Source organism: Sinocyclocheilus rhinocerous, unplaced genomic scaffold (genome assembly GCF_001515625.1).
Source record: "Sinocyclocheilus rhinocerous isolate Xijiao unplaced genomic scaffold, SAMN03320098_v1.1 scaffold1351, whole genome shotgun sequence".
Taxonomy (NCBI): Eukaryota; Metazoa; Chordata; class Actinopteri; order Cypriniformes; family Cyprinidae; genus Sinocyclocheilus; species Sinocyclocheilus rhinocerous.
This window is the reverse complement of record NW_015654494.1, coordinates 799,116-815,333: the sequence shown is the minus strand read 5'-3', so window position 1 is coordinate 815,333 and position 16,218 is coordinate 799,116. Positions and strand designations below refer to the sequence as shown.

At 34.4% G+C, this 16,218-nt stretch overlaps 1 protein-coding gene across 1 annotated transcript in view; it reads right to left on the bottom strand.

The window, feature by feature from the left end:
* The window catches only part of LOC107717167 (receptor-type tyrosine-protein phosphatase S-like), a 256,786-nt gene that overhangs the window by 116,922 nt on the left and 123,646 nt on the right, over window positions 1-16,218 (bottom strand). Inside the window, exons 4-5 of the mRNA XM_016523840.1 lie at window positions 14,721-14,866; window positions 13,346-13,487 (exon numbers count right to left, since the gene is read on the bottom strand). Of these exons, the coding sequence (XP_016379326.1) occupies window positions 13,346-13,487; window positions 14,721-14,866 (288 nt within the window). The remainder of the gene's footprint in view (window positions 1-13,345; window positions 13,488-14,720; window positions 14,867-16,218) is intronic.

The following is a 16,218-nucleotide window of genomic DNA, read 5'->3' as shown; positions in this document are numbered from 1 at the left end:
GTAAACAGGCTTGTGTAAGTAAATTGCTCAGTGCAAAGAAAGAGAAGTAATGGGAACCTGGTATTTCTATGTTCTTTTTTCATGTGTCTAATAGCCATGAACAAGTTCTTTGAAAAACATCTATGACCTTTGAAACATGTCTAGTCTTCATGCTCTATGTTGACTATGGTTTCACTAATAATAAACATATATTGCATAAAGCATCCTTATTTGTCCATGCCCATGTTGATTAGAGTATTAAAAACATGAAAAGTATTAATTTAAGGTACATTTAGAACAGATAAAAAGGTGCGATTAAGTTGCGATTAATCACGAGTTAACTCATGACAGTCACGCAATTAATCGCGATTAAATATTTTAATCGATTGACAGCCCTAATTAAAAGTAAACCCAAAGCAATATATAATATACAATATAACATACTAAATATAAGCCTAATTATCACGTATAATACTAAAAATAAGCGCAAATATCATGCATAATACTAAATATAAGCCCAAAAATTATATATGATACAACAATAAACCCAAATATAATACATAATACTAAAGTCTTAATATAATATAAAATACTAAATATAAGCCCAATTATCACATATAAGTTTAAGAATAAGAGCAAATGTTTAATAAAAAAGAAACCCTCCAAAAATACAAAATGCTAAATACTAAAAAAAGCCCATATAAAATACAATATATAAGCCAAAATTGCACATAAAACACTAAATAAGCTTAAATATCATGCATAACATTAAATAAGTCTAAATAGTAATTATAAACCCAATTATCATGTATAATACTAAAAATAAGTGCAAACATCATGTTTCATACAAAAGAAACCCAAAAATCATATAAAATACTAAATAAAACCCCAAATATCATCACATAAAACACCAAACATAAGCCCATATGTCATAGAAAATACTAAATAGCATGTAACATACTAATTATACGCCCAAATATGATGTATCATACTAAAAAGAAGGCCAAATATTATGTTTAATGAACTACACTGAAAAAAAAATGGTTGCAATCAATGTATTTTAGCTACATTTAAATAAACATGTATTAATTATTTTTTTATTTAAATGTAGCTAAAATAAATTGTTTACAACCACTTACCTTAAAAAAATTTAGTATCATTTTTTTTCAGTGTTATAGGTGTTACTTAATAGTTTACTTTTAAAACACAATGACGTTATATAATGCAGAACAGAACAGTAAGCAGCGAGGTACAGGGCTTTGATGAAGCTAGCGTCGCACGGCTCGGTCGTCCAGCTGCTTCTGTCATGCTGATTTATCAGTACCTGAGGAGCTGATCGGAGACTGGATCCTCAATGAAAGACGAGGGAAACAGCCTTCCTGTGTTTATTTATCTGCTCCGGGAGACCATTAGGCCGCTGCAAACGCCCAGCACAATGTCAATGAAGCCATTAGTAACGCGTAACAGGACATCTTCGCGTAAATTAAGTGAAGAGCAAACCCTGAATGTACTATGGTGGTTTTCTTCAAAATAAGGCCCTGATAAATGAGACGCTGGAAGGTGATACACAGATAATGCCACTGTCTGCTGCGTGATGGCGATCAGAGGGAAGGGAAACACCTTCTGCTAAAAACACAACCATCTAACCCTCAAACACACACACACACACAAATAAATAAAATAATAAAATTAAATTAAAATTAAAAAGCAAAGTCTGTACTTCAATTAGGAATGACTAAATAAATACACTGTTACCAAGGACATTTTTGCTAATATACTTTAAATACATAGTAAAAAGTAATTAATTAATTAATTTATTAATTTACAATTTATTTAAAGTACATTTGGCAATATTTTTATGGTAAGTCTCTATATACTTAAACAATATTACAATATTAAATGATAATTTCTGAAATGCATATTAAGTAAATTTTAGAATAATACACCATTCTTTAAAAATACTATGCATTCATTTATTCATATACATTTCTAAATGGTATTTTTATATGTACATTAAGCACATTTATAAAAAGTAGCTTTTTATACAATAAGTAAAGAAAATAAAAATTAATCACATTTACAAAAATATGTATGTTAGAATAAATACATTTAGAATAATATTTTAAAATACTTTACAAAGTACATTAGGCATATTTACAAAAATATATTTTTTTACAATAACTATAAATTAAAAACAGTTTTTTCAAACGTACATCGAGCATATTTAAACATTTAAAACATTTACTTGAATTACAAAAAATATATATTTTTGAATTTCAAATGTTTTTCTACATGCAAATTAATCATTTACAAAAATTAAAATTAAAATAAATAAATAAAAAGATAAATAAATAAATGTAATTTAGAACTTAAAAACAAGCTATTGTTTTTAAGTTCTGAATTTGCACTAAACCAACAAACAAACAAACATGGAGCATATTTAAAAATTAAAATATGTACTTAATAAATTACAAGTAAAAATTATTTTTGAATTCTAAATGTTTTTCTACATTTAAATTAAACATTTACAAAAATGTTTTCACCTTTTCAAATAAATAGATAAGTAAATAAATAAATAAATGTAATTTAGAACTTAAAAGCAAGCTATTGTTTTTAGGTTCTGAATTGGCGATAAACAAACAAACAAACAAACTCCTCAAAAATCAGATAAAGGAAAATGCACCACAGCAAAACTGATGGGAAATACTTGCTGTATGACTGTAAATATGAGATGAAACAATGCAGCGTGGCATCGCAGAAGCTCTGCACAAACATTTGTATTCTGTGCGCTTTTAGTCGAGCATCTAATTACAGCATCCACAGACTAAATGGCTCGACAGGAGGCTTTTCTGGGGAGGGCAAATGGAAAAAAGCCTCAATGGAGCCATTTTTATTATTGCACTTAATTGCAAACGCAGCTTGGGAGACGCCGGGACTCGAGGAAGTGAAACTCCGAACAAAGAGCCTGACAGACACCGGAGAGGAATAAGAAGTTTTCTGTGACTCATCCGACCGTCCGACGGCTTCGGAACAAGGCGTGAAGATGCAAACGCGAGCGCTGGAGGCAGCAGATGCTGGTTTTACGTGGTGAACGGCAGCGGTCTGAGCAGAGAGATGCCCTTTCAGACTCGCTCTTCTTTAAATATTAACAGCTGCTGCTGCTCAGTGTTCGGTCGGCAAGATCAGTAATCGAGTCAGACATCGGCCGGAGAACATTCACATGCTGCGCTACAGGAGCGTGTCTTTAAGATAGAGGAGCAGAATGACAAAATAGAGCATACATATTGAGGTTTGAAGACCACATGCTTAGTATGAATGCTGATTAGGGCTGGCTGATGAAGACTAAAAGCATAATAATAATAATAATAAAAGACAAAAATGCAAGTATTTGTTAGCTTTTTGATCATAATTAATATTCTACAATTAAACGGGTGTTTTATGTTTTTCTTCAGCAGTTAGCAAATAAATAATCATCATCATTATTAATAATACTAATAAAAAATTATAAAAAGTAAATATTTTAAACAGCAGTTAACATACAAATCAGTATGAAAAAAATGAAGCTCATAGTTAGGACTTTTTCCTATGCTAATTTAAAAAACAAATAATTTTCTCTTTAATTAAAAAATATTTAAAATTCTAAATGTTTTTTTTTCCACAACATGCACAATTAAGCATATTTTTAAAAGGTACCTTACAAAAGCAAGTAAGTAAGTAAGTAAATAAATAAATAAATGGTAATAAAAAAATAGTACATTAATTTAACGTACAACTAAAAATCTCCTGGATAAATGTGCTCTTACTAAACTAAACTAAACTAAACTAAATTAAACTAAACTAAAATAAAATAATTTTTTTAAATAAGTAAATTTATTTGTAAATTCTAATAAAAAAATAGTACATTAATTTAACGTACAACTAAAAATCTCCTGGATAAATGTGCTCTTACTAAACTAAACTAAACTAAATTAAACTAAACTAAACTAAAATAATTTTTTTAAATAAGTAAATTTATTTGTAAATTCTAAATGTTTTTTTTCTACATGCACTTCTAACATATTTATAAAAACATGTGCTTAAAATTAAATAAATTAATATATTTCATGTAAGTTCATTCCTTTAATGTACAACTTAAAAAAACTCTTATTTTAAATAAAATAGAATAAAAAATGGCTAAATAGACACATTACAACAAAACAACAAAACAAAACAAAACAAAAACACAACACAACACAACACAACAAAACAACAACACAACACAACACAACACAACACAACACAACAAAACAAAACAGGAGAACAACTAGATCTTGGAAAGTAGAAATTGAGAGCAACAAACGCAGAAGAACATGACTATTTCCGTCTCTGAAAATGGCCTGAAGAACGCAAACCAACCTCAGCGACGCTCCATCCTCTCTCTCAGGACGAAGAGCCGTTCTCGAGGAGGCATTACTGGACTCAGCTGTGAAACTTTCTGCTCCAGAGACGAGCGTTTGATGCTCTTCTGCGTCCCGTCGCTCCCCGTGGCCAATCAGGCCTGATTGCAGCTCTACAACTTCACAGGATCAAAGCAGCATAAACTCCAGCTTCCTCTTTCCGAGTCGGAGCGAATCTCCATCCTGAAAGCCCCGGGTGAAGCAGAGGAGCGACGCGATTCCTCGAGCTGCTCCTTAAGCGACCTCATCAGCGGTGAAAACAATCGAGAGCCGCGCAAACGTCTGATTGACAGCAGCGCCGAGGATCAAACTCTGCCGTGATCTCAGAGCCGCATGCAGAAGTTTGATGCCGCGCGAGCTTTTCTACGACTGTCAATTATCTCTGCGCAACAAACAGGAAGTGAGCAGCTTGTCATCATTAGCGGCGGCGGTAGACAGGATTCGTCTGCGAGAACAGAGCGAGATCGAGGCCCAGAGCAGGGAGGCTATATAAAGAGATGCCAGATACTAAAATAAAAATGATAAACACACATATGTGAAATTCAAACGTTTTTCTAAATGTGCATCATAAATAAATAAATAAATTTTTCCTAGAAGTTTAAAATAAATAAATAAATAAATATTTATGTAACTTATAAATATTTTTCCTAGAAGTTAAAAATTAATAAATAAATAAATATTTATGTAACTTATAAATATTTTTCCTAGAAGTTTAAAATAAATAAATAAATATTTATGTAACTTATAAATATTTTTCCTAGAAGTTTAAAATAAATAAATAAATAAATAAATAAATATTTATGTAACTTATAAATATTTTTCCTAGAAGTTTAAAATAAATAAATAAATAAATAAATAAATATTTATGTAACTTATAAATATTTTTCCTAGAAGTTAAAAATAAATAAATAGATGGATAGACAGATAGACAGACATATGTAAATTGTAAATATTTTTCCTAGAAGTTTATAATACATAAATAAATTAATAAATATTTATGCAAATTTTAAAATATTTTTCCTAGATGTTTATAAATAAATACATTTTCCCCTACATGTTTATCATGCATATGTAAAAATATGTACCTTTAAAAAATAATAAGGATGTATCTTTCTTAAAAATAAATATGCTTGAATACATAAAGTATTTTTAATTTCTACATTTTTAAACATACACATTAAGCATATTTACAATATATCTTTGTTAAATACATATTAATAAATGACTAAATATTAAATACATTTCAAATATATATATTTACATTTTTAAATAAATGAAAATAACTTATTTCATGTTTATCACAAACAAACAAATAATATTTACAATATTAAATAAATATATTTTACTTATTTTAAATAAATATTAAATACAATATTAAAATAGTACATTTATTTTAAAGTACTATTGACATTTTTAAATTATTACAAATAAAAAATTATAGGCAGATTCTAAATATATTTCCTTCATGTTCATCACGAATAAATAAATACATACATCACTAGTGAATGAATGAATAATAAATGAATGAATGAATAAATACAATTTCTAAATATATTTAATTGAAAATAATAAAAAAATGAATAAAGTAAAAAGTCTCAAATACATGTACAGCGAACAAATTCTAGAGGAACTTGAGCTTAAATAAACAAACAAACAAATTATCAAACATTTAGAATTTACATTTTTTATTTTATAGTTTTAAAAATAGCACCAAACAAGTGCGCAGTGTGTCATCTTTAGCGGCGGCTAACGGGAACGGTGCAAGATCGAGTCCCAAAGCAGGACGGCTTTATAAACAGACGCCGGATACTAAACGACAGTCTCGCGCTTTCACAGGAAACCGATAATGGATTGCGAGAACACACCGGCGACAGAGTCCATGCATTTTGCCAGATCTTAACGCGGCTAAACAAGCGCATTATACACCGGGGAGCAGCTGGGAATTGCTTTTGTTTATGAGAGGAGAGTCATAATGCAGTGGGCAAATACAGCTGCGCGCGAGTAACACGCATCTAATCCAATCGCTGTCATCCGTCTGATCTTCATTACAACACAACTGAGAGAGAAAAGACTCAAGTCCAAGCGCTTCTCACTGTCATTCAGTGGAGGATGTAAACAGCCATTAGAATACTATATTAAAAATCATTTCGGATAAAATCCAATAGGAATGGGAAAATTTCCCTTAAATGTAGTCAATATTTCTTCATGGAACATTCATACATTTTAGCTCATTTTGCCTTGACTACATTTTTTAGACAACTGAAGTTTTACAGTTTAGCTGGGAATAATGTGCAACAGTATGAAAAATGTAAAAAAATATATAAAAATTGTACATATAAAATGTCAATATTTTGTCCATTTATCATTTTCTTTTTTGATGGCAACTTATTTTAGAGAAATAATTTTTAAAGATTACAATTTAGATGACAAATGCTAAACTGATATACAGTAAGTCAATATTTCAATGTCATATTCATTCATTTTTACATTCAAATGTACATTAATGCAGTATTTTAGTCCTCTTCATCCTAACAATATGGTATATGATGTGTCAACAAAAATGTGCAAAATTATGAAAGTCAAATTAACTTAAAATAATATAATAAATTTCAAATATATTTATATATATGATTTTTAAATTAATTACACAATATATTTATAATTTTTATTTATTAAAAATATTTTTTATTTTATTTATTCAGTAACAGTTAAATTTAACTTCAATTTATTTTATTTTTAATTTTATATGCATGTAAAATGTCAATATTTAGTCAATTTTACCCTGACTAAAATGCCATAAAAATGGCATAACTAAAAAATAAAAAAATAAAATGTAAATAAATTAATAAATAAAATAAATTTAGGTTAAATTTAACTGTTACTGAATAAATAAAATAAAATACTATTTTAATGAATTAAAAAAATAAATATATTGTGTAATTAATTAAAAAAATATAGCCTACCAAAGAGTGAAAAATTTAAGGGGGTCTGAATACTTTCCGTACCCACTGTATGTAAAATGTCAATATTTAGTCCATTTTACCCTGACTAAAATGCCATAAAAATGGCATAACTAAAAAAAAAAAAATTTACTTTAAATAAATAATTAAATAAAAAATTTAAATTTAACTGTTACTGAAAAAATAAAATGAAATACTAATTTAATAAATTAAAAATAATAAATATAGTCTAAACAATATAATATAATTATATAATTATATAATATAATATAATTATTAAACAATAAATAGTTAGAGATTGATTATAACATGCTTTTACAAAACATTATTCATGTTTTCTGTTAACATGTTATTACAAAAATGACATATATGTCAATATGCATATTACACAAATACTGGTAAAAAATCAGCTCTAAAACACACTAGCGCCACAGTGCTAGCCTTCAGCCACGTGTGTAACTGGACTCCGTGTGCTCTGCTAACACGGGTCAGCGTTAATTACCGGCTCATATTGAGCGAACGCGGATCAGCCATAGACAGAGAGATTATAGGGAGAGGAGGATCAATAGACGGCCGGGGTTCGCTAGACCTTAAAGACGCGACACACCGGACGCTAAAACAGCAGGCTCAGCTCTGGTTTATACGCCGCGCGTCTCAATCGCAAACACACACTGAGGAAAGTCGTGGCCTCCGGTGCATTAATGTTTTATAACGCACTTTTCCCTGCTGGACGCGGCGTTTCCACCGGAGAACAGCGGGGACGCTAATCAGCTGTGCTCTTTTACTCCAAATCACTCTTGGCAGGGCTTTAAGAGCACACTGAGGCTAATACCCACAATCCCCCGGGGCCGGGCATCCAATGCTGCGGTTTATCAGGTATGTGGAGAGAAACCTCTCATAACCGGACCACAAATACTATGTTAGAGTCTTACGAGTTTAAAAACTATAATTTAATATCTGAAGTATATTGATTCAGCATCTTTATGCTATTTCAAGCTGCTTTTGACACGACAATCGGAAGTTGCATTGAATTAAACTGTTATGATTTACAATAAGATTCAATTTAAAAAACAAGCAAACAATATTTTTTGTTTTATTTTCCCGTCAAATAACGGAGTTCCTTTGGAATTCTTCAGCTTTTTAGAACTGACGGTTTCTCCAGTAGTGGGCGGAACTAACGCGCAAACGGCAATCTCATTGGCTGGTGCTCACCTAATATCATCCCTGTTTTGATTTCAGCAAATCAATTCGAGCGAACGCAGACAAAGTGATTAATATTCATGACTCCAGCAGCTCATTAATCGTTAGCACGTTTTATATTGTTAGTAGTAGTAGAATTCGTAGTAGTATTGCTATCTTTTAAGTATTATTTTTAGTTTTTTTTAATAGAAACACTAAATGACAAACAATATTTTAAGCACCACCACCAGTCCTAAGTTGAGTTAAAATGACAAATATGCATTTGTACATGGTTATTCTAATTACTAAAGTTCTATCATCAAATAATATAGTATAATCAAATATTTAATTTTAGTCTGGTGAGTAAATTACTAGCCAATGGCAATTCTATTGCCAAGGTGTCCATAGAGGGTTGCTTATTGTAAAGTGTAATTATAAATTTTATTTCTTTAAATGTAATTGAAAATTATATTTATATTAACATAAAATTATATAAATTAAAATCATGCAAATAAATTTACTTTATTTGTTATAATAATTTAATGTAGCATAATAAAATTAATTTATTAAATATATTTTTTTACTACTACTACTATTATTATTATTGTTATATATTTATTACTTATATTTTTTAATGAACTATTATTATTATATTACTTACTATTAATAAATTATTTATTAGTTTATATTATTATGATTATTATATTAACTCAAACTGAAATTCAATTAATACATTAATTTAATTTATTATAAATTATATTATTATCATTAAATGTCAGTTGAAAAGGGAAAGTTTAATTGTTTACTATTAAATTAATTTATAGTTTTACATTATTATTATTATCATTATTATATAAATTCAATAAAAATAAATAAAAATATTTAGAATATTTTTAAATTGTGTCTACACACACCACACACACATTAGTTTATTATTTAATACATTACATTTATTATGAATTATATTATTATTATTATTAAAAATGATGTAATTAAATGTCAGTGGAAAAGGCGAAGTGAGGGGGAGAGACTTGCAGAAAGGAAGAAAGGGCTGTAGTAAAAGGAACAGAGATGGACGGCAAGATTACTCTGAGGATCAGAGACGATGGTACAGACTGAGCTGATTTCTGTATAGAGAATTTTTTTTATAGAAATGTGCGAGACGGTGAGATTTCTTCAGAATGGATGAGTCATGAATTGAACTCGGCTGTGTGGATCCACAAAGTGCTGAGCATCTCTGATCAGAGGCAGCGACACTTCAAACCGGACGCAGAGAGAGAAAAGTGACATTAAGATTCCTCAAACTGCGCTTAAGTGGGACAAACGATACAGAGCCGAATTTGGAAATGGCAGCGCGAAAGCTGTGATTTAAAAAAATGGCTAATAAAAGGGGTTCGGTGGCAGGGTCAGAACAGTCCAATTAAAACCGCACGAGGAGCGGCAGAACAAACACGGCTCGTCCTGCAGGGTAGCAGCCAATTAAACGCGTCTGATCAAACGGCATGGGCTGCGGTGAGATCATCCTCTCTGGCGCTCGGCAGTGCTAACGAGTTCCTGCGCCCAGAGTTTGAAGGAGGAAGGGTCACAGCGCGAACTCTGGAAGTGAAGGATGAGATTAGAGATCAGAAGAGGTGAAGAAAACAAGGCAAACTGACCAAGAGGTACTGTCTACTTAGGCTTCTACCTTCTAATAAAGCACTGATTTAGGACATTCTTCATAGGCAGCAACTCAAATGCAGCTCCTCACACAAAAGACCCAACCCCAAATTGACTACAATTGAGTTTTCCATAAGCATGCTACTAAGCTGACAGCACAACACTCTAATAATTATCAAAATACATAGCACACATAATTATGAGGTAAAATAATGCACTTCTAACCCTAGGCCTAACTGCTTTGCATCAATTGTATCTATCCACAAAAGATGACAAGAGTTTACTGCTAACATGTTGCTAAGCTAACATCACAACACTCTAATAAGCATCAAAATACATAGCACACACAATTATGTCAAAAAATACTGCACTTGTAAACCTAAAACTTAATGCTTTGCATCAATTTTATCTATCCACAAAAAGATGACACGAGTTTCCTGCTAACTAAGCTAAGCTAACAGCACAACACTCTAATAAGCATCAAAATACATAGAACACACAACTATTAGCTTAAATAGTGCACTTGTAGCCTTAAACCTAACTATTTGTAATAATTTTATCAATCCACAACAGATTACACAGGTTTTTTCATCAACATGTTGCTAAGCTAACAGCACAACACTCTAATAAGCATAGAAATACAGAGTAAACAAACATATTAAATAAAAAATAGTGCACTTGTAACCCTAAACCTAGCATTTTTATCAGTTTTATCAATCCACAACAGATTGCAAGAGCTTTTCGCTAACAGATTGCTAAGCTAACAGCACAGTACTCTGCTAAGCACAAAAATACATAAAATATTAGCTAAAATAGTGCATTGTAACCCTAGGCCTAACTGCTTTGCATCAATTTTATCCTTCCACAAAAGATTACACGAGTTTCCTGCTAACTAAGCTAAGCTAACAGCACAACACTCTAATAAGCATCAAAATACATAGCACACACAATTGTGTGGTAAAATAGTGCACTTACGGCCTTAAACCTAACTAACAGATTACAAGAGTTTTTGGCTAACATGTTGCCAAGCTAACAGCACAACATTCTAATAAGCTTAAAAATACCTACAAAAACATATTTGGTAAAATAGTGCACTTGTAACTCTAAACCTAGCATTTTTCTCAGTTATATCAATCCATTCATTTGCTATCTTGTATGGACTTTTTTTTTCCCACTGAGCCTGACGCAATGCATTCTGGGATTGCCTTATCCACAAAATATAGCCAGCGCTACAGCTAAAACTAGGCAACTTTTACAAAAGCCTTCACATCTGGAGCTAACCTATGACGCCGTCTAAAAAACAGAAGGTATTGGAAAAGAGCTAATGTTTTGGGAAGGTGGTCTGACACCTTCGGATTTCGGGATTTTCACGATGCCAAACCCGTGGTTGTGCAGTCCAACGTTCCCGCTCTGATCTTTTGTTGGCTAGCACTCTGAACCCAGCGCTCTCACAGCGTGTCCAGGGTCAAGCTAAGGCCAGACACACCTGAATGTGTAAAGAAGCGTGCGAGCGTCTGACACCTCGCAGGAAGCGAGCAGATGGCGAAATCTGGGCTGCTGTTGGTGTTGGATTCTATGAAGTGCTAGCTCTGGGTCGCTGGTGGACAAGACTGCCAAGAAGGGCTGAAAGCCAGGGTCAGAATGAAAAGAAAAACAGCAAGGCTACAAGAGAAGAAAGCGGAGGAGGGGAAGCGAGGGTTCGCCACCCGTAGTGACATGAAGGAGAAGCAGCAGCGACGGCTGCAGGTGTCTTTGCCTCGATTTTCTCCAAGACTCCTCCAAGGACTCTCAGAGGACTCTGCGACACGGTGGAAAAGCAGATGGCACATCTTAAGCATTCTGCTCACCGCTCTTGTGGGCAGCCAGAAGGCAGCTAAAAACAAACCTAAGCCCCTGGAAAGAGCACCGGCAGATTTACAGCAAAGCCTTCCTGTGTTTTCTCTGCCGCAGGTGGGCGGACACACCCTGAAGACGGCAAGGCGACTGGGTACTTAATGAAGTCACCAGCTTCAGAAGCTGGCCAGGGACAAAATGAAAGAAGAGCCCACTGGAGACCACAAATTGCAGCTGCAATGGTGGACAGTTTAATTGATTTTGATTGATGTCCGTGCAGACGTTCTGGAGCAGAGGCGCTCTCCTCTGGGAGCGAGCGGACACATGTGTCGTCCTTTGTACGAGTGTGTATGGGGCTTGCTCTTCTGATAAGGTTCGATGTAAATGCGGGCCCACAGCAGATGGGGATGAGAGAGCGAAGGGGGGAGCAGCCGTTTTTCCCCCCTAGTGCTACCTCCTGTGTTCCTTCCTGAGCCGCATGGGTCTTGCCAAAGCCAGGATTTTCATGTAAAACTGGGCTGCCTACAAAAACCCTCAGCTTGGGTTCGGGCCCAGGAAGAAGCCTGCAAGCTGCCTACTCCAGCGCTCGGCATTGACAAGGCAGATGGCTAGACATCAGCGCACGGGGAACAAACGGATAACTCGATGCTGAGGACGACAGAGGTTCTATGATTGGCTAGGATGGATTTAGAGTTTCTGCGACAGTAAGATTGGGTCACATTCAAGTTAACCAGAGAACGCTGGTCAGTTTCTTCAAGGGTTTGCTGAAATGGTCCTGTAGTGCAGTGTTTCTCAACTCCAGTTTTGGGGACCCACCTCCCAGAATGTTTTAGATGTCTCACTAATTAAAACATCTGATTCAACTCATCGGTTTGAATGGATACGTATCTAAAACATTCTGGGAGGTTGGTCTCGAGAACAGGAAGAGGATACACACTTAAATCAAGGGGATCCAATTAAACACACCTAACCCAACTACTCAAGGTCTTCAGGATCACTACACCCTCAGAAAAAAAAGGTACAAAAGCGAATACTGGAATGGTACCCTAATAAAAGGTATGTACCATTTAGATACAAATATGTACCTTTAAGGTACTAATATGCACCTTTTGGGGGTAAGTAAGGTAAAAGGGTGTACCTGTTAAAAGGGTACCACTGTAGTGACAGATTTTGCAGTGTAGAAACTTCCAGGCAGATGAACTTTACAGGACAGTGGCCCTCTAGGGGCAGGATTGGAAACCACTGACTTTAAGGGTTAGAGTTTGCCAAAAAAATTGTTGACCCATTTGACTTTAGTCTTACCTCTAATGATTGACAGCTTAGCTTGGACACTGATTTCGCCTTCGCTGTTCTCCGCCACACACTCATAGATGTTCTCGTCTCGAGGTGCCCGTAGAGGCTGGATCCTTAGGACGGCCCCTGCACCTTCATCAAACTCTATTGTCTGTGTAAGAGGAAAGAGAGTCAGTATATTACACTGAAATGGTAAAATGTCTTTAACACAGTTGCCAATTCAATCCTAGAATTGAGAGTTACCAATCCCAAGTGTCTCGAGACCAAGGCACTTAATTCCTAGTTGCTCAAGGGGGAACGGTCTTGGTAAATGACATGTAACTTCCCTGCTGCAAAGTTTTGGATTGATCAACTGGCATCCCCAACTTTTGACCCTTAACCCTAACCCTTCTCATGTTGTGCTCCTATTTTAAGGCGCCAAAATGTCCTCCAACGTCTAGATGTTGCTATGAGCTCAAAGTATGTAAGAGAGTTAATTAGGCTTCTGCGGTGCTTTCGCATTTGATGTCATTGTAGCGAAACAGTCACTAGAATCAATAGGGAATGACAAAGAGGAACGAGGCTCTTTGTAAGCCAGTGGCAAAACTCTCTTTCATTTTTTGGGGGGTGAGTTTTCAAGGCTACGATAATGAGAAGCAGATGTTGTGCTCCTATTTTAAGGCGCCAAAATGTCCTCCAACGTCTAGATGTTGCTATGAGCTCAAAGTATGTAAGAGAGTTAATTAGGCTTCTGCGGTGCTTTCGCATTTGATGTCATTGTAGCGAAACAGTCACTAGAATCAATAGGGAATGACAAAGAGGAACGAGGCTCTTTGTAAGCCAGTGGCAAAACTCTCTTTCGTTTTTTGGGGGGTGAGTTTTCAAGGCTACAATAATGAGAAGCAGCCCAGTGATGGCACACTGTCCTAAGTGTGTGCAGATCAATATCAAAGCAAAGCCTTCAGGGGAAATGAATTAATTCAAACCCCTCACGAAATGACTTTTAAATGCAACCAAGATGATAATTTGAGTGTACTCTTGGGTTCACGCCGACAAGTGAATCGAATCCACCAACGTGTTTTTGTGTTGATCTTTTTTTGAGGGAAGTTTTTCATCTTTGTTGAATAGTGACAGCGTGGTTAAATGCAGAGCTAATTTTAATTAAGATACACTAAACATTGATCAACACTACAGCTGCCAGCTGTGTTATGACAAAAGAACACAGCAAACAAGAAAGGAATATAAGACACAGGCTAACACCCACAGAAGCTAGGATATGTATGCTACGTAAACACTTCAGATTGAACCAAAAAACAATTCCAGATGGCATTTTGTGAGAAATACCACAGAAACAGCTGATTATTCATCTCACATACTGAATACGTGCTAGCATGCCAAGTCTCACCTCGATGCGTTGAGAGTTCACCCTCTTTCCTTTCTTATTCCAGGTTACTCTTGGCTTGGGGTCACCTGTGGCTTGGCATACGAAGGATACGACACCTCCGGAGACGCCGATCATGTCGACAGGTACTTTTGTGAACCTGGGTGGAGCTAAAGAAAAAGAAAATTTACGATTAGCATTTAGCTGTTTTGGCACCAAAACGCCTTACATTCTGGTAGTTTGGTCAAAAGAATCAAGAAAGAGATAATGACAGCTGATATCACTTCCTGTTCAGACTGGAAATGCAAAGTCAAGTTAAACGCATTGCATTGTGGGAAAATAGCCTCTTGCAGTGTTTTTTGCGCATTTTAGTGAATTTAGCATATCATACATTCAACGTAGACATAAAATGTTCATTATATACTGCATAAATAGTAAGAGTAGCATGCTGCTAGCAAGCTGTAGTAAACAGTGAGTGCAGGTAAAGTGAAGCTAACCCAATTTGTCACAAGGCCACTGTAACAGCAAATCAATTAAATTAAATTACCAAGTGATTGAACACACCCACACACACGCAATTTAACAGTTACTCGCAGCGCATTCGACTGTAAAATAGCCAGTGAGGGGACTACGACTGAAGTGGGCTAGTGACCCGTTCTGCTACGATAGAGATGTCGTCAAGAAACGGGGGCCGCCATGCGTCGGCGCAAATGGAAAGTGGCTGTTTTTCAGCACACCGGTAATTACACCACAGACAATGTGCACGTTGACACCACCCTGAATAATTTATTGGCCAATGAATAATAAAGTACCTACTACTCTGCCTTGATTTGAAAGCCCCTTGTCAGGTGAAGCATCCAAAACCCTACGCACGTTTCCCGTAAGACATGCCAGCTGTAAGCTAACAGCATGCAGGACTGACAGTCACTGACGATAGATTGTGACACAGCTATTCCAGCTTCTGGAGAGCAGGAGCTGTCATCTATTTTTTTCTACCATTACTGCTTGTTCTTTGTGGATTACACTACTTTTGGAAAACAGGAAATTGTCATTTTTTTCCTCAGAACCCGGCACAGTTTGTTCTCGGCTCATCAAATTATCATGCTGTCTACCTCAACTCTTCTCGGCAGGCCTCCGCTGGCGCTTGCTTTTTCTTATATATATATATATTAGGGCTGGGCAAGTTAACACGTTATCACGTTAACGCATTAATTAATTAACGCCAACAATTATTTTAACACAGTTTTAATTATTATTATTATTAGGGATGCACCGAAATGAAAACTCTGGGCTGAAACCGAAACCGAAAATTCTGGATGCACTTGGCCGAAAACCAAAACTGAAACCGAAAATGCTTTGTAATGATTATTTATTATTTGATTAAATAATATAAAATAATTTTGTAATACTTTTTAATTTAACTCAATAATTTTAATGATACTAAATTTTAAAAAAACACAAGCCAATAAAATAACCACACTTTTACTGAAAGTAACACAATAAAACTGGACAGAATTTATAT